Source organism: Dermochelys coriacea, chromosome 4 (genome assembly GCF_009764565.3).
Source record: "Dermochelys coriacea isolate rDerCor1 chromosome 4, rDerCor1.pri.v4, whole genome shotgun sequence".
NCBI lineage: Eukaryota > Metazoa > Chordata > Testudines > Dermochelyidae > Dermochelys > Dermochelys coriacea.
Genome location: NC_050071.1, coordinates 16293289 through 16317866, shown reverse-complemented (window position 1 = coordinate 16317866; position 24578 = coordinate 16293289). Strand labels below are relative to the sequence as shown.

Sequence of the window (24578 nt, the reverse complement as noted above, 5' to 3'; positions counted from 1 at the left end):
GTGAGGGCAGAATCAGGACCTTTGGCAATTCTAAATGATTAGTTTAGAGAAATGTAGATGGAAAAAAGGTTTTATGCAGCACCTTTCAAATCCAAGCTATCTCAGAGGGGTTTACAAAGTACACTCAGGCCTTGATTTACACTGTGGTTATGTTCTTGAAAAAACACCGTGCAAATAGAAATCGTGTAGAAAGATACCAAGGGCTTATGGGAAATAAGGGCTTAGGTTCCATGCTCACAAGGTGAGCTCCCTAATTTATCCGATACAGGTTTTCTTAAAAAAAAATTTTAATGAATTTTAAATTTGCTACTAGCCTTTACTGATGTTGAGGATGAACTTGAAATTCCGATAATGCTGATGTTGTTGAAGTCAGAACTCTGAGGGTTCACCTGGGGTGTCTGGGAGACCGGGGAGTGTGGAGCAGTGGGGTGGGCCCTGACTTTGGGTGGGTGGGCAATGGTGGGGGAGGAGAGGCAAGAGGGATGGGGTAGGAGGGATCGCCTTCCCTCACCCCTTCCAGGCTGCATTGCAGAGGGCCATGGACGCTCTGGCCAGGGCTCCCCTCAGCGCCAGGCATACACCCAGGGAGCGGGGTTGGGGCACGGGGGCTTGCCCTGCTCCGCCCGCCTGGCATTCCAGCCGGGAAGCGGGCAAGCCCATGTGCCCCAACCCCGCTCCCCAGCTGGAGCGCCGGGTGGGTGGAATGGGGCAAACCCCCACGCCCCGACCCCGGGTCCGTGCCTGGGGCAGGGGTCCCCTGACCAGAGTGTTCATCACCCCCTGCAAGGCCAGCTGGAGGGGGTGAGGGGAGGCATCCCCGATCCCTTCTGCCCCATTCCTCCTGCCTCCCCTCCCCCGTCATTGCCCACCAACCCAAAGTTGGGCCCCGCCCAAGTGTCCGGTCCTGGTTATGCCACTAATCTGCGCATTGGCGACTGTGGTGCACTGTGTAAAAGTTAATCCAAACCGTGTACAAAAACAAAGGGTCACAATTAATTGACTGTGCATAACTGAAACCGTGTAAAAAAATATTGTGTAAATCAAGGCCCGACTGTAATGAATTGGACTCCAGAGTGTGGGTCTGGATTCTCAGCTGGGGTCATGGTGAATCTTCAAAGAAGGTTGCAGAGTTTAAATGATAACATTGTGAAAATGGGGCATTTTCCTATTAAACAGGAACCTAACATCTAATTTAACATAAATACACACGAGTTGCAATTTAAAAGTTTGCATTTACCACACAGCAATATTTACTGTTCGAAGTATAGAGGAAAAAACAGTTGCATCTCAGATACCCTTGTGTGCAACTACGGGCAGATGTTACCTTATTCATAGTAAGCACTGTGGACCAGATTTTTAAAGGTATGTAGGTTCCTATCTGCATCTTTAGGTACCTAAATACTTTTAAAAATCTGGCCTTCTCTGCCTAAATTCCCCATCTGTAAAATGGGAGTGATAATGCTTCTCTATTCTTACAGCACCTCTCTGAGGCTATGGTCATTATCTGATGTTTGTAACACACTGAGGTGCCTAGGTGATTGGGCTTATATAAGAATCTAGCTCAATAGATAAGACAACGTTTAGAAATCTTCAGGTTAGACAGTAATAGGCCAGTGGTTGTGCTGGTAACAAGAAAGTTGCATCTGTGATTTTTAAACTGTTGCAAAAGGCTGTATGAACAGTCTTAATTCAGTTTTAACCAGGCGTATTTCAGTTTAGCCTGAGTCAGTTAGGAAGTAACTGACAATAAGAGTGCCATGCATCTTTTCCACTAGTTTAACTAAATTGGTTTAAAAGCTGATTTAAGTTAAAGGAGTGCAACTTGTTCATGTGGACAAAGTATATTGCAAGCTCTTCAGAGCTGGGATCCTGTTCTCTGCTTTGTGAGTTGTGTAGTGCACTTCTGGCACTAAATTGCATGCATAATAAATTACAGTGAGTCTTAGCTCAAACAGAGCATTTAGTTACAAGACATATTTTAATTTATAGCTGGAATTTTGTCCAGGACAAAGGGCTAAAAGCTGAAATAATTTTTAAATTATTGTTGAAAACACAAACATGGTACAGCCCTAGTCAAGGCCTTTTTAGGGCCTCTCCTACATGGTACTCAGCCCCTCTTGCCCTCTGTGGGAGCTGAGAGTACTCAACACCTTGCAGAATTGCCCTCTGATCTTTCAGTTACCTTCCCCCTGCACAGCCATGTATGGCAGTGGAGTGTGAGACTTCACCTTTGACTGGTAATATGGGATTCAGTGGCCACTATTAACTGAATAAAGTGGCACCGAATATAGGGGAGGGGAATCCTGACTTTCGGATTATATTAATCGCCCCTTTCTAGTCCATCTGGGGGAGGAGATATGCACCTTTAAACCTTTCACTGGATCTGGACTGAATGTTGTCTGTCTGGTGACTCAGGTAGGTGTAATTGTGGAAGTAGGAGGCAAAAGGAAAGATTTCTAGGAAAAGTGAAGGTGAGCTGGTCACGGTGACTCCAGGGAACATTAGGAAGGAGGGTTCTTTTTTACTTGACGTTAAATGGGAACACAGAGTTTACTAGAAACTTGGGTAAATTAAGGAAAAATAGGCAAGTTTTTTAATTTAAACATTTAAAATTGAAAAAGACCAAACCCTTAGAGCTTTCTAAAAAACATTGTTTCTCCTACTTGATTTATTCTGGTGATATCAGCCCCAGCTGACTCTGCTTTACTGTCACTTCTCTTCTTAAACACTGTTCTTTCTCTGCCCGGTGTCCTGCTGAATCTTTCTAAAATAAAGTTGATACTGTATGGAAGGGCTCTGCCCCTTCATTGCTTCCCCATAGCCTGATCTACCCTCTTCTCCATCATTCTGATCTCTGACTCCAGTGTCTGTATCCTTTTTGCTACTGAATGTGCTACTGCCTCTAACTCTGTCTAGCTCCTCAGCTCCATCCCCCTTTCCTGTCCTCCCTTGCTCCTTGTTTCATCCCCTTCTTCTCTCTTGTCTCTTCTGCTGATAAGCACGTTTTTATCCTTGTCAAAAAACTCACTTCGCCACTGAACCTACCCTCACCAAGGTCCTGACAGCCTCCTCCCTGTATGTCATAGAGTCAAGTCTGTGTTCTATTCCTCTGAGTTTCTGTGCTGTTTTCAGTGCATATGGTCATTCAGTCTTCTTCCACTTTCTCTTGTTCTTCTGTTCTCTCCTGATTCTCTTGGAATCCTGTAGGCAGCGCCTTTACTGTTTCCTTAGATGAGGAGGAAAAGATAAGAAGGCAACAGTCTTATAGTGAGCCACAGTGTGTCTCCTTTCCTCTCCTCTCCTCTTCTCTTTCTATATATACTCTCTCATTAGGCAACTTCATTCACTTCAGCAGTTTCAGGTACAACCTCTCGGCTCATGACTCTCAAATTTACTTCTGTAGCCTTGTCTTCCACCCTTCCAGCCAGCCTCAGACATCTTGGATGTTCTGACACCATCTTGAAATTAATCTTTCCCAAACAAACTTCTTCCCTTTGCTCCAAATCCCTTTCCATCACTACAGACGTTCCCCCTGTTCTTCCCATTTTCCAGGGGGTTATAGTCTGTGTCACCATAGGGCCTTTTTTCTCATTCCTATTTTCTACCATGTCCATTTCTCTCTTTGCCACCAACTCATTTCCTCTGTTAGGAAGGTCAGATAAGAAGTTGCCTTCCCAGGCAATGCTATTGCTCCTCCATGATAGTCCAGCACAGTTTAGCCACCATTAGCTAATTCTGAGAAGTTCTTCCCAGCTCTGTGTTTTGGAATTGCTTGAAAGTTTTCTGTTGCTGCATCGGCAGGTCCAGCCCACAACAGACTTAAGTTTTCATATCAAATTTGGGTTGTCAGACTCCAAAAGTTTCAGGTTCTTCTCAGTGAAGCTATTTTAAGCTGAAGGGAAGATCATTTCTTCTATAAGGAATACACCATCTAGCACTAAATGGTTTTAACAGTGTTTAAAACATGTATTAACGACTTAATAAAAAATACTGTAAAAGTACTGAAAGATACAGAAACATTTTTATGACTCATAGGGTCTACTTGGAAATGAAAGTCCACTCTAATATTGCAGCAAGAAGAGTCCCTGTTTTTTTTGTTTTTTTGTCCCTAAGTAACCTAGCAGAAAGGTTCAAAGTAATCCCCTGCCCAAGAAATAGCAGCCTGTATTTTACCAGGTGAGTTATTAGCATACTCTTGGACTACCTCATTCACTGCAGTGGGGTTCCACTAATGTAAGTGATAGACTTTGGATTAATTTTTAAATTGTGTTTTTTTTTCCTCCAAGACACTTTTCTTCCTTTGATGGAGCCAGTATTTCTTCTGTTCTGTATCCTTACAACATATTGAGTTCACTTTTATATCACAATGCAAATATGTGCCTTTCTTACCATAAGCAATAATACAGATTTTCTTTCCATTTGAAATATTCACATATATATTGTATCCAATGCGATGGAGATAACCAGGTCATTCACATTTGGCCGCTTCATCTGCATCCTGCCCGCTGTCTCCCACAGAACTACTTCTAATATTCCAAACCTCTGAGCAACTCCAATCAGCTTCCATTTAAAAAAATACTGTTGAAGAAATAGTTCTTTCTTGTCCATAAAAACTAGCATGGTCTGAGGTTCAGGATGGGTAATAGCCGGTCCTGCACTGACAGGTTTAAAGTAGATCTCTGAATTTATCTGAACTAGAAAAGTCAAGTTATCAGAACTAGAGTAGATTTGTACGTTTTAGTAAGGAAAGATTTCCCAAATTTTCAGTGGCACAGCCTTCTTCTGATATACGGTACAACAGTGGTGGGCAACCTGTAGCCTACCAGGGTAATCAGCTGGCCTGCTGCCAGACAGTTTGTTTACATTTGCACAGCCGCCAGTAGCTCCCAGTGGCCGTGTTTTGCTGTTCCCAGCCAATGGGCGTTGCGGGGAGCGGTGTGGGCCGCAGAGACGTGCTGGTCGCTGCTTCCCGCAGCTCCCATTGGCTGGGAACAGTGAACCACAGCCAATGGGAGCTGCGGGCAGCTGTGCAAATGTAAACAAATTGTCTTGCGGCCTGCCAGCGGATTTCCCTAATGGGCCTCAGGTTGCCCACCACTGTGGTACAACTTTCATTTAATATTTTGTTTTACTTTTCTAATATTGAGAATTAGAAAATTATGTTTCAAGACATATCTAGGAGAGCTGGTTAAAAATCACAAGTCATGTTAGTGAAAATGTTCATGAATTTTTTTCCTATTTTTTTTTTTCCCCATAAAAAAATTGGAATTAATATTACCCAGTTCTATTATCTAGTACACATATGCCTATATTAATACCGTATATTCTCATTTTGTTTAGGTTCGTTGGGGTGATAAGGGATCTACAGAAGAAGGTGCTAGGTTAGAAAAAGCCAAAAATGCTGTGGTGAAACTCCCAGACGAACCAGAAGAGCCCTTTCAAGCGAAACCTCCTAAACCCAAGGCTACCTCACAGGCTGCTCAGGAAAAGTGGTATACTCCAATTAAGGTAATCTTTTAATCTTTAAATGAATGTTACTTTGCTGTGTCTTTATATTAAAGGCCAGATTTTTGCAGCCCTTACTTGTACCGAGTAGTACCTTACTCCTCAAGTAATCGCATTCAAGTAAATTGAACTATTTTGGAGTAAAGTACTACTCAGAGTGAGTAGAGGTGGCAGTATGTGGCCCTTAATTTTACACTTCATTATTCTGCACCAGATTCTAATACCCTTATTCACAATGAATTATCCCTTACACCAGGGATCGGCAACCTTTGACACGCGGCCTGTCAGGGAAAGCCGCTGGGGGGGCCAGGCTGGTTTGTTTACATGCAGCGTCTGCAGGTTCAGCCGATCACAGCTCCCACTGGCCGTGGTTCGCCGCTCCAGGCCAATGGGGGCTGTAGAAAGCAGTGCAAACGGAGGGATGTGCTGACTGCCGCTTCCCACAGCCCCCATTGCCCTGGAACGGCAAACCACAGCCAGTGAGAGCTGCGATCGGCTGAACCAGCGAATGCTGCATGTAAACAAATCAGCCCAGCCCGCCAGTGGCTTTCCCTGATGGGCCACGTGCCAAAGGTTGCCAGTCTCTACCTTACACCATGAGTAAGGCTAAGCTTTAGTCACAGGCAGGCCCGCCGACAAAAATTACGGGCCCCAGGGCCAGGGCCGTCCCTGGGGTGGTGGGCCCCCAGGGCACTGCAGCTCTGGAGGGCCCAAGGACGAGTCCCACCAGCTGCTGCTGCTTGGACTGTCCTTGGGGTCAGCGGCTCCATTTGCTGCTCAGGCGGTCCTTGGAGCCAGTTGCTCGGGCAGTCCTGCGGTCAGCCACACTGGCCGCTGTAGTTGTGGAATTTCACGGAGGTCCAGAAAGTCATGGAATCCATGACTTCCGTGACAGACCCGCAGCCTTAACCATGAGTCCTGAAATCAATGGGACTACTCTTGCAGTAAGGTACTACCAACGGAAGAGTATCAGATCATCCCCTTTTATTGATGTTTGCTCTGTTCATTTCACCATACATTGGTGAAAATACATTTGTCATCTGATTGATTAAAAATCTAAAGCTGTTTGTTTACAGCTTGTAATAATTTTTCTAAACAATTTGCTGTGTCCAAGATATACTTGCGAAAAAAAGTAAAAAAATAAATATAGGCACAGAGTCAACAAGAACAAGAGTCAAATACAGAAACCTGACTTAAAATAAATGAAAGCAAAATAAATGGTTGAGGCTAGTAATATTATTGAATAAAGAGATTTCCCTTTGGAGACTGCATGAATCACTTCCAGCCCAACAGTAACCTTCTTCTCAAAAGCTGGATAGGAGTCTTTGGACATCTTTGATTAAAGTGTGTATAGGCAAATGTCCAGATAGAAAGCATCCAGGTCACATGGCGATTTAATTTAGATGCTCTGGTTTACATAGTAACATGCTTTGGATGTAAAGTAAACAGAACTTTTCACCAATGCTAACCCCGGGGCACTGGCACTCAAAGCTTTCTTGATACTAGACTTAATTACAGCCCCACAGGGTTCTCAGCATGCATCGTTTCAGTACCACATTCTCCTAGGGATTAAATAGACTGAAAAGCATATTCTGTAAAATCTGCACAACTTAAATATTTTGAAACATAAATGCTCAAGAAATAATATGGTTTGGATTCATTTGTATCATGAGTACTATAAAGGGCAGAAAAACAATGCAATGCAAAACCATCAATAGTTTCTTTTTAATACACTATGAAAATTACTTTCCAGAAAAAAAAATCAAAGTACCCAAACCTACTGTACTATGTAAGAGAATTCATGGACAAGTTAGGCAGGTTGATAGCTACCCATTTTTGTTGCAGAGCGTCAGACTTAAAACCTTTCTTTCATTTTGAAAGATTCATCTGCCTTTCTAGTTACTGCTAGTATGCAAATGGGGAACATCTTTGAAACTGGTAGTTTCACTTGAAACAGAAGATACTTTTTAAATGGGTTAGCTGCAGTTGCAAACAGAGAAATAAACCATACAAATGGCTAGTCAGTCCTGCAAAATATCATCTGACCAGGTCATGTAACTTGGTGAATAATAATAATAATAAATAAAAATTAATAATTTATAATAGAAAATAAACATACAAAGGGTTCAGGTACCTTGCAGTCAACAATGCAACTGGGGCTCAAATCAGCAAGGAGCTGTGCAATGGGAGCTGAGGGTGCTCAGCGCCTTGCAGGATTGGGCCATTGAAGAGTGAGTATAGCTCTCCAGGGACCTGGTGAACGGCCTGTTTAGCATCACTCTCAGTTAAGTAAAAAGCTGTTTAATAAAGAAGACTGAAAAAAAGGTCATCTGAATAAAATAATGCATAAACTGCTTTTTGTTCATGTATTTTTCTTTTAAGGCCTGCTACAAACAGAAGTTGGGCTTACCTTAAATCAGTTTATAATCCCATCTTTTGTTAAACTAGTGCAACTCTGAATAGATGAGGTCACAGTCTTAGGGCTTGTCTACACAGGAGGTTATAATTATACCAGTATAGTTAAGCCACTATGGTTATACTGGTATAACTCACCGTGTAGGTACTCTTATTCTGGAATAATATTGTTTTTTTTCTGGTTTAGTTTAAACTACTTCCAAAGTGACATAAACTAAACTGGAAATAGGCACTCTTATTATGGAATAAAAGTGTCCATATGGCAAGTGATACCGGTGTAATGCTTTAAATTCATACCTTACCTCACACCAGTATAACTTCCCATGTAGACAAGCCCTTGTATTGGAAAAGCCCATAGCTTAGGGCTCGTCTACACTTAAAGCGTTGTGCTGCTGTAGCACTTCAGTGAAGACGCCACCTACGCCAACGGGAGGGAGTTCTTCCATTGGTGTAGGTACTCCACTTCCCTGAGAGGAAGTAGCTGTGTTGACGGGAGAATTCTCCCATCAATCTAGTGCTGTCTACACTAGGTCGGTTTAACTGTGTCATTCAGGGGTGTGGATTTTTTGTACTCCTGAGCAATATAGTTATAGCAACCTAATTTCCTAGTGTAGACCAGGCCTTAGAATTCCTCACTCATTTAACACTTTGGGTATGTCTATACTACCCGCTAGTTCGGCAGGCAGCGATTGATCCAGCAGGGGTTGATTTATCGCGTCTAGTCTAGATGTGATAAATCAACCCCCGAGCATTCTCCCGTCGACTCTTGTACTCCAGCTCCGCGAGAGGCACAGGCAGAGTCGACGGGGGAGCGGCAGCAGTCGACTCACCGTAGTGAAGACACCGCGGTGAGTAGGTCTAAGTACGTCGACTTCAGCTACGTTGTTCACGTAGCAAAAGTTGCGTAACTTAGATTGATCCCCCACTGTGTAGTGGAGTCCCCACTTAATCATTTGTCCCTGGCTCGGTTTGTTCCCATTAATTAGGATTTATGCTTGTACTGTCCCAATTAAGCAGCACTTGTCATTCACAGTTGTTAGGGGATTGTCTGCACACAGACTTGCACCAGTGTCGTTAGACCGAAACAAATTCTGAGTGGGCAATCTTATTTTGGTTTAAGGGGGCTTATTTCAGTTTAGCTTAAACCTTTTCCTATTTGGTTCATCTAAACTGAACTAATCATGGCTTAAACCAAAATTAAAGTGTCCACACAGATTGCTGCACCCACTTAACTACACATGTTTAAAATCATACCTTAAGTTAAACCTGAACAACTCTGCATGTAGAAAAGTCTGTGGCTAAATCAGCTCCCTAGAAGACAACACAGGACAGCAGCTATCTCAATTTAAATATGTCCCTGTTAATTGATATACACTGTAATGCTCAAAATCAACCTGCTCTATTGTTACAGGGTCGACTTGACGCACTGTGGGCTCTGTTGCGACAGCAGTATGACAGGGTATCTTTGATGCGACCACAGCAAGGAGATGAGGTTTGTGTGTGTGTGCATTTAGTGGTGGTGGAGGGAGAGAGGGAGTTGGTTCTATTTCATAACACTCCCTGATATATTTATTAAATTAAGCCTCTAGGCATAAATAAGAGTGAACATTGATAATGCACTTCTTTTCGCTAAACCAAGTTGTACAATCACTTTACAGTATTAGTTTCTTCATTTTAAGGATGGAAACTGTAAGATTTGTAATTCAGCAGGTCAGATCATGACGGGGGCTGCTCATGGCACCGTCCAGAAAACTCCTACTGAGGCAACAGGATATTCTTAATAAAGTGCTTTTGTATTTCATATATTGTGTCTCTGTAGACTGGTTAGAAGAACAGTCTTCATGTTCTTAACTCTTTGATTCTAAAGCCAAAACAAACTGATGAACAGAGAAACAAACAATCATTTAAAAGTAGTGCCATTAAAGAGATGCATCACCAGCCAAAAAATGCTGCAGACCTTTGGTGTCCTGAAGCGGTTAATTAAAATGAAGAATGCTGTAAGTCTTTTGGCTGTCTTAAATGGGTGAGATGGTGCAACTCCATCAAGAGCAACACTCCCCAAGCTTGTAGTGTGGGTGATTGATTTCTGGTCTCCATGTCCTAAAGAGAGTGTCACAAATCCATCTGTCTTTTTATGCTGGGATCTGTGACTTATTTTTAAGATATTTAATATTTCATTGAGCCATTCCACTCCTTATTGGCTAGAAATCCGAGGAGGAGACTTAGAACAGGATATTCCAACTAAATGCAACAATAAGTTATACTCAATAAAGTTGCTCCAATGCACCTGTTAGAGGATACTCAGTGCATGTTTTTTACAAAATCTGCCATTTATTGACCAAAGCATACCCCTCTTGGAGCTCTGCCAGCACAAAGGCAGATTTGCTAATCCATTGAAATCTGTGGACCCACTCATTCAGACATGGGCAGAATTTGGCACGGAAACGCTGTACTCTAGAAATATTCTCCCTTTCAAGAAAATAAATATCCTTTTATCATGTAAGCAGCAGTACAAGCTGACAGTGCAAGTATGCTTTTCACCATTAATTCCATATCTCCTTTCTTTTAACTTTAATTTGCCATCATTTTAAAATAGTTTATCCGTTAACTTTCTTCCTCAGCAGTTCACTGACTTAGTAGAACTCTCATTCAAAAGTTGATTTTATATATAGCAGAAGTGAGGCTTTTTGGAAACTTATGTAAAACTTTTTTAATGCATGTCCTTGATGCAGAGTACAAATGTGGAACCTGCCTGTTGTTTAATACAAGCCCATTTATTATGCATTGTTATCAGTAGGCACTATTACTGATATTCGATACTGTTCCTCAAGATACTTTGGGGATGTATCACTATCCTTGAGTAAAGACTAGTGTGCATTGATACTGTTCCAGAAGCAGACCAGTTTCAGTCCCTGCTTCCTTCCTTGTTCCAGAAGGGAAATAATCTGCTCCAGGCCTTAACCAGCAGCAGATGATCAGATAGCAAGTGTGAAAAACTGGGATGGGTTGGGGGTAATAGGTGCCTATACAAGACAAAGCTCCAAATTCTGGGACTGTCTCTATAAAACCGGGACATCTGGTCACTCTAGCCATTTTTTTCTGGTTTAGTTCACTGACTGGCACAAAATGGAGTGGAATGGAGTCAAGGTTCTGCCCACTCCCTACCCCTGCCTGCCTCTTTGTGTGTGACCGGAAGCAGGAGCCCCAAGAAGGTTGCTCTCTTCCCTGCACTGCCACTTGTAAGGCAGGTAGTTCGCACAGGGGAGAAAAGGGGAGAGGCTTATGTCCTCCTACTTTCTGCGCAGGTGCATAGGACAATACTTGCTCTAATTCAAGGAGCACCTTAGAAATATCTCTACATTAAAAATTGTACAGGGACATGGATGCATGACACTTTACAGGGAAATAAAGCTGAGAGGTCCTCATGCCGGGACTTTGCTGTCTAAATTACTCATTACAGCAAAGGTTAACTGTGAACTGGCATAAACTCTGCACCAGACAAGGGTCTGCTCCAAGGTGTAGGGCCCGAGCTCTGCAATGCATTGAAGGTGAGGATGAATATGGTAGAGAAGGAAGCTGAAAGCTAGTGCAGGACCTGATGGTGATGCTGGAGGTGATATATTTGAAACAGTGGGGTGAGGAAGATAGTTTTGGCAGCAGTATATAGTGTACACTAGAAGGGTGCAATGTGAAAATTAGGGAGGTCAGAAGGGTGTTGCATTCAAAGGCCAGGGCATGGGCCTTTTTTTTTTTTTTTTTTTTTGCTTATAGAAATTGATGGTATAGGATGGATTTTGGAACTATGGCAAGATTTTGCTGGAATGGAGGCAGAGAGTGGTGGTGGAAGGAATAAAATGTGAGAGAGGAGAGTAGGAGGTGGGGATATCCTTTTTATAACAATGTACAGCTTTGTACATGAACATTTTCAATAGATTTACTGTGGTTGCAAGATTGTTAGTGTGTTGGAAATCCAGTTAGGTAGAGTAGATCCACATGGCAAACGTATGTGCCATATTCATAACCAGACAGTTTGACAGGTAAATGCAGTATGAGAGTAGAGGCACTGATAAAATAGTAACTGAACAGGCTGAAAATTGTGAGTAATTTTGCTGCCAAAGTTGTTTGTGGTTTTGCAGGTGTGAAAATGGGACTTGTAAACTGCAGCTGCCATAGAAATAAGCAAACAAATTTTTGAACCAACAGGAAATGAGACTTTTATTTTATATGAACCTGAGAAGGCAGTGACCAGTGTCTTCCTTTACAAGAAACACAGAAAGAGTGAGAGAGAATTAGAGAGAGAAAAAGATTTGGCTGAATTTCAATAGACAGAGGGGTAGAATTTATAATGCTGGATGAAGTCATTGTCCTTGGGGCGTGACCCGTGGCAACATAAGAACACAACTTCTGTCTGGCTACCAGCATGTTTTATACCCCGGAAAAAAAATCCTTTTAATTATTCATAGATTGTTCAGTACAGATCTGCTGCTATACCTCTTGTGACTTCAAGTCAGTAAACAAACCAACTCTCTCTCACACACATACTGGAAGCACTGTCATGCTAAATAGCAGGCCAAACAAATGTTTTTCTTTTATTGCTTAGAAACCTGGTAGTTCTCATTTGCAGGAGAATTCACTGCTGAATTCAAGTCCTTGATCACGTAATTAAAGTTTAGGCATGAAGTATCAAAGCAGAGAGAGATTTCTTCTCCGTCCCATTCCCTCCCCACACCCTCCATGCCTCTTCTCTTTCCTACGAGCCAGCTAATGCCGAGGGCGGCCCAGTTTGAGGGCCGCACACAGTCAAGTCAAGAGGCTTTGATTTGTGGATGGAACTCCTTAGAGTCATAAATTTTTCAGCTGGCAATCCACAAGGTTAGGGAAGCTTGTCCAGGTGTGAGGTAGCAGGTTGTCGCCGACATCTGTTTAGAGCACAGACACAGGTCCTCACCAGCCTTCAGTGAGGCTGCTGGATTGTCAGCAGATGTAGTTAAGAGTGGCAGAACAGTTTTGGTCTCACATTTGCCGCCTGGGGGTCTGAAACACTAAAGGTAGAGTCGGAGTGGACACAGCTGTGCTCCCAAACATGCCTCAGGCACAAATAAAGAGATCTAATATAGTTTGACTCTGTTGTGGTGGGGAGACGAGGGCAGAGAGCCACTTCAGAGACAACTTAACACGGCAACATCTGCTGCCAAGTTTCCAGGGAGTGACAGGGGACAGCAGGTACAGATCGAAGTCCCCACATAAACAGTCTCCATTAAGCCAGGAACTCTTTTGAAGGGGTTCCATCAAACAGGCTAGAGTCCGCAGCAGGAGTTTGTTTTGTTTTCAAAGCCCTGTTTTGTTTTGTGCATTAACAAGGTAATTTATAAATGATGCATTATCATGCATTCATACTTCAGTACTTTTGGGGTTGCTCCATAAACCAGTTAACTGTCAGAAAAGCGTCTTGGCTTTGAGGTTATGTTAACCTTCTGACCACATCTCCACACTCTCAGCCACACAGCAGAGCTGAGTTTGTATTCTGTAATAGAGACGCCTCGTAGCACCATTGTAGAAGGGGGATGTCTGCCATTGTCTCTGTTGTGAAACTCCTGTTTTGTGGGGTTCATTATTGCATCTGACAAGAAACTCGGCACAGGTTTGCACTGTGGCTAAACAGGGTCTAAACTGTTTTAAGTTTGTTTTTTTGTTTTTTTAAAAAGGCAAAATAATATTGTTTGTTTTCTAATGCTCCAAATGACTCTACTGATTTGCAAAATTTGATACTCATTGAGCTTTTGAGCCTGCAAACACTTCTTGTGCTCATGAATAACTCTAGGTATATGAATAGTTCCATTGAACTCAATGGGTTTACTTATGATTGAGCAACCATATGCATAATGTTTGCAGGATTGGGGAATAAAAATGCATGTAAAATAAATAAATAATACTATTGATGGGCTTGATGAAGCTCTTACTTTTACTGGGGAATTCTTCTTAAAAAATAATAGTACAGTATTGTCCTAGAACATATGATACTTTCACCCTCTTTTAAAAAAGTGCTTTTTTTATAATAAAAGATAATGTGCATGCATTTGCATAAAACAAGAATACATGATAAAAGCTAAAGAATTAATACCAATATGGCTGCTAATGTATTTTTTTCATGATAACATTATTTTGTAAGCAACTATCCTAGCAAATAAATCATATTCCATAAAAAAACTGTTAAAGTAACATAGCTTTACTTCTATGAGCAGTTCCATTGAAACACTTTTTCAAGTATATGCTCCATGGGGCAGGGACTTTACCTCCCTTTGCACTTGTTCATCACGTAGCAAATTGTAGGTGTTACAGGAAGCAAATTCTAAGTAGTAATTAGTCAGAAGATTGTGCCATCAATTTTTGAGCAGAAATCCCCTTTGGTATTTATAGAAATTTCGGCTTAAAAACTAATCGTAGTGTAGCTAGTGTTAGTAAGATAGGGCTTGTATCTTGTATAAGAGAAACCCCATGATTTTGAGCCAGACTAATCAGTTTTTTCTTTTGCGGGCAATATACATCACTGTTTTCCTCCCCTTCAATCTCTTATTGAAACATGAGAGGCAGAGAAAGTTAGCAAAATGATTCATTTTAAAATAAATTTGAAATGTCAGATGATTATGCTTACCCGTTATATTTGCACATATAAAAATTGTATTTAGCTGGATGCATCATTTCTTCTGATGCGGCCGATTACCATAAGTTACAGCATCTTTGGAAGCTGCATGCCACACTGTACTTGAGTCCTACATTAAACCTGCCTTAAAATGTGTGACTGTTTTGACCAGGACTTTTAGTTTCTGCAGAGTTTTAAGATAATAAATTGGAGAGTATTATTTTGAGTAAACTTGCTGTAAAGAGAGGCTTGTGTTTGCATTTGGAATTCTTTAAGGATTATCATATTTCACTATAGGATATTTGTGTATTGGGGTCAGAGCTCGGTCCTGGCGTGTTCATGGTATGGAGCCTAGTAGACCTGTGTAGTCAAGCTGGACTGTATGGTCTCAGAGGCCTCTTCATATCCTGAGGGGTTGTCCTCGCTGAAAGGTGGACTTGTAAGGGTTTTGTGAGCTTCTTACTCTCTCCCCACCCCAGCGAGGACTTCACCAGGACAAATTCAGAGGTGGCGTAAATGGCAATATAGGTTGCCTATATAAGTTGCACCTTGGTTGGTATAAGCCAGTGGAAATGATTGAAGTAAGTAGCCCAACTTACTCTTAGCTCTGCCAATTGACCCATAGGCACCTTCTGCGCCACTTATGCCACCTCCGAATTCGGCCCCCAGAAGCTAACCACAAGGCTATGGCAGATGCTGTTGAAGAGGCTGTGTGTATGTGTAGTGCCTCCCTGAAGTCTGGGAGCTGGGGTTGACTCTCAGCAAGTGGTGGTGTGTGAAATTTAAAAAGACTGTGCACCCTACGACAATTCTCTGCTGACAACTCTGACGTGGAACTATTAGCCAGGTGAGGGGAGTGGCCGAGAAATCAAAATATTCCCCTTCAAAGGTGGTCAGGGTTAGGTTTCTTGGGGAGGAACTGCTTCCCCTATCTCTATGCCAGTAAAAAGAGAGTCTTTTCTTCCACTCAGCCCACAGCAACTCTGCAAGGTAACAGCAACTGCCTGCACATTGTTACTCTGGTGTATGGCTATGTGTGTGTATATGTGTACTTGCATTGGCGTTCTACTATATTCACGTTCAGCAAATATCAGGATGTTTTTTCCTCTGTATGGTATTGTAAGCTGCAGGCTCTGGTCTAGGCTCTGATTAGTCCTAGATGCACTAATTTTAGTAACTCATTAATCAATATTCAGTGCCTACTAGTATCATAACGTATTGTTCCACATGATGCTGTAACTTCATGGGCCTACAGCCAGTCCATCATCATACATTACAGTGGTGCCACTGAGTCTGCCTGTGTTCCCATTACAAGCCTAGTTTTTCAGGGAAGAAGGTATTTTCCTGATTCACTCATGAATATTTGTGTTAGTATTGAGGGATTCAAACCAGGAACAAGGGTTGGAAGCTGCAAGGCTTTTTACTTTATTCTTGTCTTTTAAAAAAATTAAACACCTTGACTATTTTTATGACATAGGTATACAAAATAAGAGTTTGGCTGCTTGGGTTTGGTCTGTAATATTTTTACATGGTTACAATTCAAAATGTTATCCGTCACGTAGATGAGCTCACAAAGATTAAAAGAACAGAATAATCGCCGTTAGAAAATTGTTATTGTTTCCTGAGTAATTTTAAAAAATAATTTACGCCAATTATTTTTTTCTTCTAAATCAAACCAAGCCCAGCAGCATTTTCAGATGTGATACTGACAGAGGGTCAGATTCTGCCCCATTGAATTCAATGGGCATTTTGGAGCCCAGGATGGCTCTGCTACTGATTTTTACTTAAGGTTGAGATCCTATTTGATTTTGTGAAACATAGAAAGGATTATGTTAAAAAATGAGATTTTAAAAAAGAATTTTAAATATTCCTTTCTGTATTTAACAAAGTCTATATGTATTTTGAATTTCTGGAATCTCTGTACTGGCATGGGAGTGCAAAAAGAATGTGTAGGGTTAAAATGCATCGCTTTCCTGTACATGTTTTCTGTCAATTTGGGGATCCTCTGGCAAATATCACAGTTTAAGGCTCTAATATTTTTTAGTGGGAGCTGTGCATGCAGACTGAAGAGCAAAATTTGGGGCTAAGCTTTTTCTGAAATTTCAGCAGACCAGTAGCTCATTTAAAAATCTCTAGGTGCTCCTGTTCAGTTCTCAGAAAAGTGGAAGGAAATGTTTCAAGAAAGTGGAAGTAAAACTAGTTTAGTGCATTCTTCTGAAACTCCCCTAGTATTTCCAATTTAAATTCTGAAGTTGTGGTCAAATCTAAAATAGTGTCTAAGGCACAGGACTAGAATTCAGGATTCCTTTCCTGGCTCATGCCTTTAGACAAGTCACATCACTTCTCTGTACCTCAGTCCCCCATCTGTAAAGTGGAAATAACAATTCTTCTCTCCTTTGCAAAGCACTTTGCGAACTATAGATTGAAAATGCGAACTATGAGCTAGGCGTCATTATGGATTATTAGTTGTTGACGTGTGTCATCTGTTTAGGGTTATGTTTTATTTTCGGGGAGTCAACGTTCAGTAACTGCTGCATCTAAAAAGTAACGGTTTCTCAGCAGAGAACTTGGCAGCAGTGTAAATTGTCTTGCCCCATAGCAGTTTTAAAAAATATTGTAGCCTAGAGGCTCCAGTCCTACCAGGTGCTGAGTGTCCACCTCTCCCACTAAAATCAGCATCAGGAGAAAGGACCCTTGTAAGACTGGCCTATAATACATCATTCTGGGAATATAAGGATCATAATTTCTCAGCTGTCAGTCAATGAAGGATGTGATAGGTGCTTTTAATGCAGTGGTCTCCATTAAAAGCCAACATTTGTTAATGAACACGAGTTATTTCTTTAACTTGCAGGAAACTGAGTCATTTCAAACACAGCTACATGATAACGGATAACAGGATATGGCACATCCTGTCATTTTACTGATGATTACTTCAGCTGTGCTTAAAATCAGCATTTAGGAGTCATCTGGAAGAGTAGGCTGAAAAATTGACCTGAAATAAAGAGACATGTACATTTTTGATGGTCACTACAGTTTTGAAATGTTTGTCTGGTGAGCCCATACAATAAAAATGGGGAATCCTGCTGGAACAGTCCTTGGGCAGGCCTTTGAAATCAGAGTGGATTTTAAATGTAACCACCGTAGATAGGCTTTTATAGCTTTTATTAAGAGTACAGCGAGTTACATCTTAAAACACACAAAGGTCTCAACAAAGGTGCTTTCCTCCCACAGCATGAGATGCGTCCTCTGAATGCGTTAAGTTTTTTTTTATTTTTAATTGGCCTAGAGTTGCCATGCTACCACAAGGTGTGGAGCCAGAGCCATTCTTGCTGTCTTCATTAGTTTACAAACCACTATGGGGAAGCTGAGCATTTTAGGCCATTTAGCACATAGAGCTTGATGAGTATCAGGGCCACGCTTGCTGTGCGGAATGCATGGGGATAATGCCTATTAAGGAAGATAAAGTCAATCTTTTCTGGGTGCAGTGTGAATTGGTTACGGTTACAGCTGTCACATGCTGTCTCAGCTGCCATGAAGAGCATGACAGTGGGTTTTTTTTATAAGGTTGAGCTATATGAAGAAATGAACATTTTATTTTCAATTTGGTTTTTCCAATAATTTGTTTGAGTGAATTATTGTTGGTTGTTTTTTGTTTTTTTAAAAAAAATCACATTTGCTTATTTGATTTCTTTAAAACACCTTTGTATGGAAGTAGATGGCAACAGAACAGTTATGTCTAATCAGTCTTCCAGGATTGAAGAGCATGCAGTACATATCTAACCAAGCTCAATCATAAAATGCAAACCCCAACTCCTGCACAGCTATTATGTACTGTGGGGGCTGACGTGGTTTATGTTAATGCTGAGTGTCTCATTAGTCCAGTTTACGGAAAGGCTGACTACCCTCAAGAAACAGCAAGTAGAAAGCTGACAGTTTAATTCAGTTGCTACTCTCCAGAAGAGACGTGACAGCTTTAACTGTCTTGTGCACCCAGATTTATGAACTAGTCCTACGCTCTTAACCAGATTAGTTCCTTTTCCATTAACTGCTGAAAGTAGGGCAGCTGTCCAAGCGGCTGGTTGTAAATTCGATAATGGCGGCTGTGTTAATCTGTAGGCTTTTCAGATGGAGAAAGCAGCAGATAACAGGATTAAAGTTTCACGACCTGGGGTTTTCACAGCCCGAGATGGGGGCATAGGGGGGATAGAGAATGACTTCTGTCATTAATCTTAATTGATTGCCAAGAGGTTTTAATTGAGGTTATTAATTAGGAAGAGCCTTAACACACTGTCTACACATAAGCATCAGATGCTTCTTTGTGAAATATGGCTATATTGCACATATACATACACACAAATACATACATGTATCATATTTCTGTATGAAATATATGTATGTGTGTGTGTGTATATGTGTGGAGAGAGAGAGATGTATTTGTCTGTAAATATGTATATAAGCATCAGGAGTTTTTTGTGAAATATGATATTGATACACACGCCCATATTTCTGTATGATATATGTATATCCATAGATAGATAGATGTACCTGTGCATATGTCTATGGGTCTCTGTTGCTCTTTTATGAAGTATGGGGATTTATATAAATATCTATCTTATGTGTATATGTATAAATCCCTGTATTTCACCAAAGAGTAGCTCATGTCCATCTGTATCTGTAGGTAAACAGACACCCATACATATTTCAAACAGAAATGTTTTCATTTGCATCTTTCTTAATGTCTTTGAGCTAATATTTACCTGTTCAGTTCATTCCCTCTGGGGCACCTGTCACTGGCCACTGTCAGAAAACAGGATACTAGGCCAAAGGTAGATCTTTGGCCTGACCCAGTATGGCCGTTCTTATGTTCCTAATAGTCAATCCTTCACTTTTTTTTTTTTTTTAACAAGTTACTGTAGGACAGTTAGGATAGATACACAGATAACAGTTCATCCTGCTACAGCCCTGGTTAGGGCAACAGTAATAAATTTCAGTAATGTTGTTTTCATCTTTACCAAAATACTGTACACCAGAGGAAATATTAAATTAGGGATTGAGCATATAAATTAGGCAAGAGGAGAAAGTGCTATTATGAGGTCTCAGCATTTGGGTTTCATTTAGATTCAGACCACGTTAGAAATGTCTCTAGGCTGAAGGTCCTTCGTGTCCAAACTGAGCTGTGAACTGATGCGGCCTTCTTCTGGTGAACCATGTTACCCTGCACTGCAGTTCGTGCACTTCCTGCTTTGGCGAGCCAGGAGAATCCCTGTTTGTTGATGGGCATGCCAGGCGGTCTTATCATGCCATCCTCCAGTTGCAGTGCCACTGGTGATCTATATCTGCTTTTGCTAGTGAGCCCAGGAACCCTCCTCACTGGTTGATGGAGGGTGAGATTGGGAGTGCAGCTACTCACATTTCGATCTCAGAGTAGGGCATCATTTCTTTCACTTTCTCACTACCTTGGATGAAATGGCTGTAGTGCCTCTACCCCTTGCTTACCCCTTGTGTTGCAAAGTGAAGACAATATTCCTGGGCCAGACATGTGAAGTAGAAGATGAAAACCTTTGCAATGATGCTGTAAGAAAAGTAGACACCAGAACTCAATGATGGTTTTTTACAAACATTCACTCAGATTTAAATATGAATATGCTTTGGTCATAATCTCACCCTTTTGTTTTCACTTTCTGTGAACATTTTAATGACCTATCTTTATTTGATGGAATTAATACAGAAAGCAGTTTTCAGCTTTCATGCTCAAATAATTGCACTGGAAGTAGTATTTTTTTTATATGGGATGGGATATTTCTCCACACACCTGGAAGAGGAGGTTCCCCAAACCCTTCAACACAGCCCTGGCATAGGGACAATTAAGAGAATCAGACAATCTGATGGCATTTTAGCAACTAGGACTGCATATGCATCCACAAGTACTTTGTGCCAACAAGCAACAGGATGCTAGAAATTTGTTGGTCAGCAAATGCAGTGTATTTGGGATGGGACATAGTTTGACAAAAGCAGTGGGAGAGGAAAGGGTATGGTTCAAGTTTCCCTTATAAATTGGGCATTGTGTCAGGCCCTAGTGCCCTGGGGAAAAAAAAGAGAGAGAGAGAGACAGACAATTAAGGCACTGATTCAGCAAAATATTTATTCATGTTTTTAATTATAATCAGGTGGTTAGTCCCATCAAACTTCAATGAATGTAGCAGGAGAAAATTACATTTAAACTCTGCACCCAGCCCATCAGCTTTAGCTACCATTCTTCCTCCTAGGATAAGACCTGTATGGGACAGAAAATAAAAGTTTTTAAATATCAGAAATAAAATATATTTTAGCAGTTTCCAGCAGTGTGATAAAATGTTTGGTGAGACTTGGCATATGAGATCTTCACCTGGACATGCTGTTTTGACGTGTGCATACCGTTGGAAGTATTATTACTGTTAATAGTAAATACTATTACGGTTCCTTACATTGGGACTGTGCCGAGCACTGTGTAAACACATAAGAGAAGATATTCCCTCCCTTGAAGAGTTTACAGTCTATGGACCCAGCCCTGCAGAGAGTTGCAGATCGGTAATTTTAGGCACACGAATAATCCCATTGGGATTAATCCTGAACCGTTAAAATGAATGGCTGCGGGGGGGGGGGAGAAAAAGGGGTGAAGGTTCATTGTCTTGAATGGGAGCAAGACCAAGCTCATTGAGTTCAATAGATTATGCCCAGTTCTTTTCAGGATCAGGCACAAATGGACAAACAGTTGGGGATGGGAGGTAACTTATAAACAAATGTACATGGTGGTTGTATGTTGCATGTGGACAGTTTAAAAAAAAAAGTGAAATTCATCACTTCTTTTTATTCTGATACTGTGATTCAAAAGATGATCTTATTTTTACAGATTAACGTTTGCATGCCCATAGTCCATAATGAGCTATGGATTCATTGAGAATTAGCAGAAAATTAAACAGGTGATTTATTAGTACTCTGTACTAACAGTTTAAGAATTCATTTTTGGGACTCCCTCAGAAAATCTCTCTTACCATCCCTGGTAGATTTAAGGGCTTTTTGGTTTGGTTTAGTTTGTTTTTGTGAAAAGGGAAATTACTATATAATAAAAGAATATATGATTGTGGCATAAAATGCCAAAACCCAGTAGGGCTTTACGTTCAAGCTGTCATCCCATAACTCAGAACGTTGTGCTATTATTTATTATTTTTGCCCAACAGCGTGACACAATGGAGTGTTGTCAGCCTAAACATTTCAAGACTGAATGTGCTGCCTTTCGATGGTTTATGTCTTAACCTTAATGCAATTTAAACATAGGTTTAAAATTAATTCAATTACAGCTAATAGAGTATTAATGCTGCTTTCTATCACTAAGTATACATGGCTCTAATCCTGTTGGGTCATTCTGAATTTTGCAACTTCCACTAATTCTGGTGAACAAATGCTAAATGAAAATCAATCACTTTAGTTTAAAATAGCTAAACGCACTGTCTTTATTAAATTGCCTTTGTCGGACAGCTAACCGGATGACAAGTAACAGTTTGACTGACCTCTAGGCTTTAAATGTTTTTCACTTTCCTTTTGATCCACATAGATGTAGATGTAGATTTCTCTCTACATTTCTCTTCCATAATGTTATCATATTTTTATTATTTACTTTACTAACACAAGGCCTGTAATTTACATCAATTTGACTATTATTTACGAGGGTTAGAATTTTTAGCTATTTCTTGGGATCTGCTAGTGACAATTCCCTTCACTGGAAACAAGAGAATACTTTTTAACCTTTTTAAATATAAAATTCCTTGCTAGATGCAAATATTACTGAATGATCAGAAAAGGGCAAATGCAGGTAGGAAATGCAAGGTAGCAATAGATAATTTTATATCACGCTGTGCCAAAAGAGATGAGAGTATTTTATGTTGTGTTATAGTACAACATAAAACCTGCAAAAAGTTGGAAGGGTTGTAAAATGATGGGCAGATATCTTTTAGGAACTTTTTAGAAAATGATCCCAAAGGAATGTTGGTTGATGTTTCAAGGTTGAGGTTTTCATAAGAACCTGATGGAGTTAGGCAACCATTGAAATTCAGTGTGGAGTTGAACTCCAGGCTCTCTCCCCTAAGCTCCATTGGAAATCCCAGCATCAGGGCCTCAACTAGTGGATATGGCATCATTGTCTTTGTGAAGTTTCAACAAAGGACTGTTAGATTCTGATCTACAGAAAACCAAAACACATGGTCACGTGAATGTGTGCTGTGTTCAGAGTCCGTATCGGAGTATTTTATTTACTTATTACTGTACACATTCTTATTCAGGCATGGTTCAGAAGACGCTTAAATACGTGCTTAAGACCATCCTTATTCAGCTCCAGTGGGACGTCTGAGGGAGTTAAGAATGTATTTAAGTGATTTCCTGAATGGGTACACTCCCCTGTTCAAGGCCTGTATTCTTACTCGGTCAAAACCAATTCAGTCAATGGAGTTTTGCCCAATTAAGGACTGAGTCCAGCTTTCATCTCAGTGTTTCTAATGTCCGAAGGATCAAATTATGACTGTAATGAACTGAGGCGTGGCACTGGCTGGAGATCTGTGGTCGTGTCGTCAGTGAGTTTGGGTAGCCTGAAAAGAATCACCTTCACGCGGGGTAGTTGGTAGCGGGTCTCTGTGGTTAACAGTCCTCCGCAGAGGGTTTGTGTGCCTCTGGCAGTGCCCTTCCAGCTGCCTGGGAGAGGAACGGAGCTTCGCTCAGCACATCTTTCCCTGCCTCCCCCTTCCTCCCCCCATGCAATCCATAGGTGATGGGTATGGACACAGAGATCCTTCTCTCCTGACTTCCCAGCTATCGCTACTTACAAAGGCTTATGGTATTAGTAGTTCTGAGGTACTTAGCTTTCTCCTTCTGCAGCAGCTCTGTGGGGATTACGACGGTTCCTCTGAGGCCCCTACAATGGGAAGGGAAAAGGGCAGGAATACATGGAGAGTTGCATGGGGAAAGAAGTGATGGAGGCAGGAAGTCCATTTGTATGTGCTCCTGAGTGGATCCATGGGCCACCAAGCTCTTTCGCGTCCCCTTCTGCCCTGGCCCCAACAATCTCTTCAAGATCCTAGAGCTGGCACATGGACGAATTAGATGTTAACAAAACATGCTTCTCAATCCCATATGAGAATTTAGTCTTGACGGTTTGTCTTTTCTAGCAGACCCAGACCTCCGTCAACATAATAATAATAACAGGTCTCTAAACTAAAGTATCCTGTGCCTCAAAGCTAAAAACTGAAACTTACTAAAATAAAGGGACTCTGTGCTTTGGGGCACATAATAATTTCAGGGACACTTGCTTTTATCTCCTGGTGCCTTCCTTCTTGTCCCTCACACTCAGTTTCCACCATGCCTATCAGTAATTCAGAGGGCTTTAGTTATTATCATGATAGTATTGAGTTAATTGGCCAACTTGAGTCTCTGACTAATATTTTGGTCCCTCTGTAGCCGGAAATACTTGCAGGTTATTTTACTTGATTCCACAGATGAATGTTTCCATTTGCTAGTAGCCACTTCACATCTCAGGCAGTTAATGGAAATGACCTTCTATTTGTGCAACTATTTTCATATTGATATTCGAAGTTGTGTCTAGCAGCCAAGCATCAGTCATTAGTAGACATCAGTTGCTTTTGATAATGTGACATGAATGCACCTAAGCAGATGGACAGAGATCATATGTGACTAATGAACTTGATGGTGCATTTTATTAAGGGTCTGGTGGCAACTAAATACGTTGTGTCCCCCTCATCCTCATATAAAAATTAGTAACGAACATTGCAATGAAAGATTTTAAAGAAGCAGTATGCTATTGTTTTATGGTTATGTGAAGGCTGTTGAATCTCAGAATCTTTTGATCTCACAGCTTTTCTTTAAAAGGAGCCAATGAACACAATGGGAGAAATACTTTCTCACATTTAATTGCAAAGGAAACATTCAGGGAGTAAGGTACTGCTCAAAAAGAATAAAGGTGATAGAATTTGGC

At 41.1% G+C, this 24578-nt stretch overlaps 1 protein-coding gene across 2 annotated transcripts in view; it reads left to right on the top strand.

Annotated features, from left to right (window-relative positions):
• The window catches only part of ANTXR2 (ANTXR cell adhesion molecule 2), a 174281-nt gene that overhangs the window by 92672 nt on the left and 57031 nt on the right, over positions 1 to 24578 (top strand). For both annotated transcript variants that reach the window (XM_038400255.2, XM_038400256.2), the window contains 2 exons: positions 5341 to 5508; positions 9332 to 9412. In XM_038400255.2, the coding sequence (XP_038256183.1) occupies positions 5341 to 5508; positions 9332 to 9412 (249 nt within the window). The remainder of the gene's footprint in view (positions 1 to 5340; positions 5509 to 9331; positions 9413 to 24578) is intronic.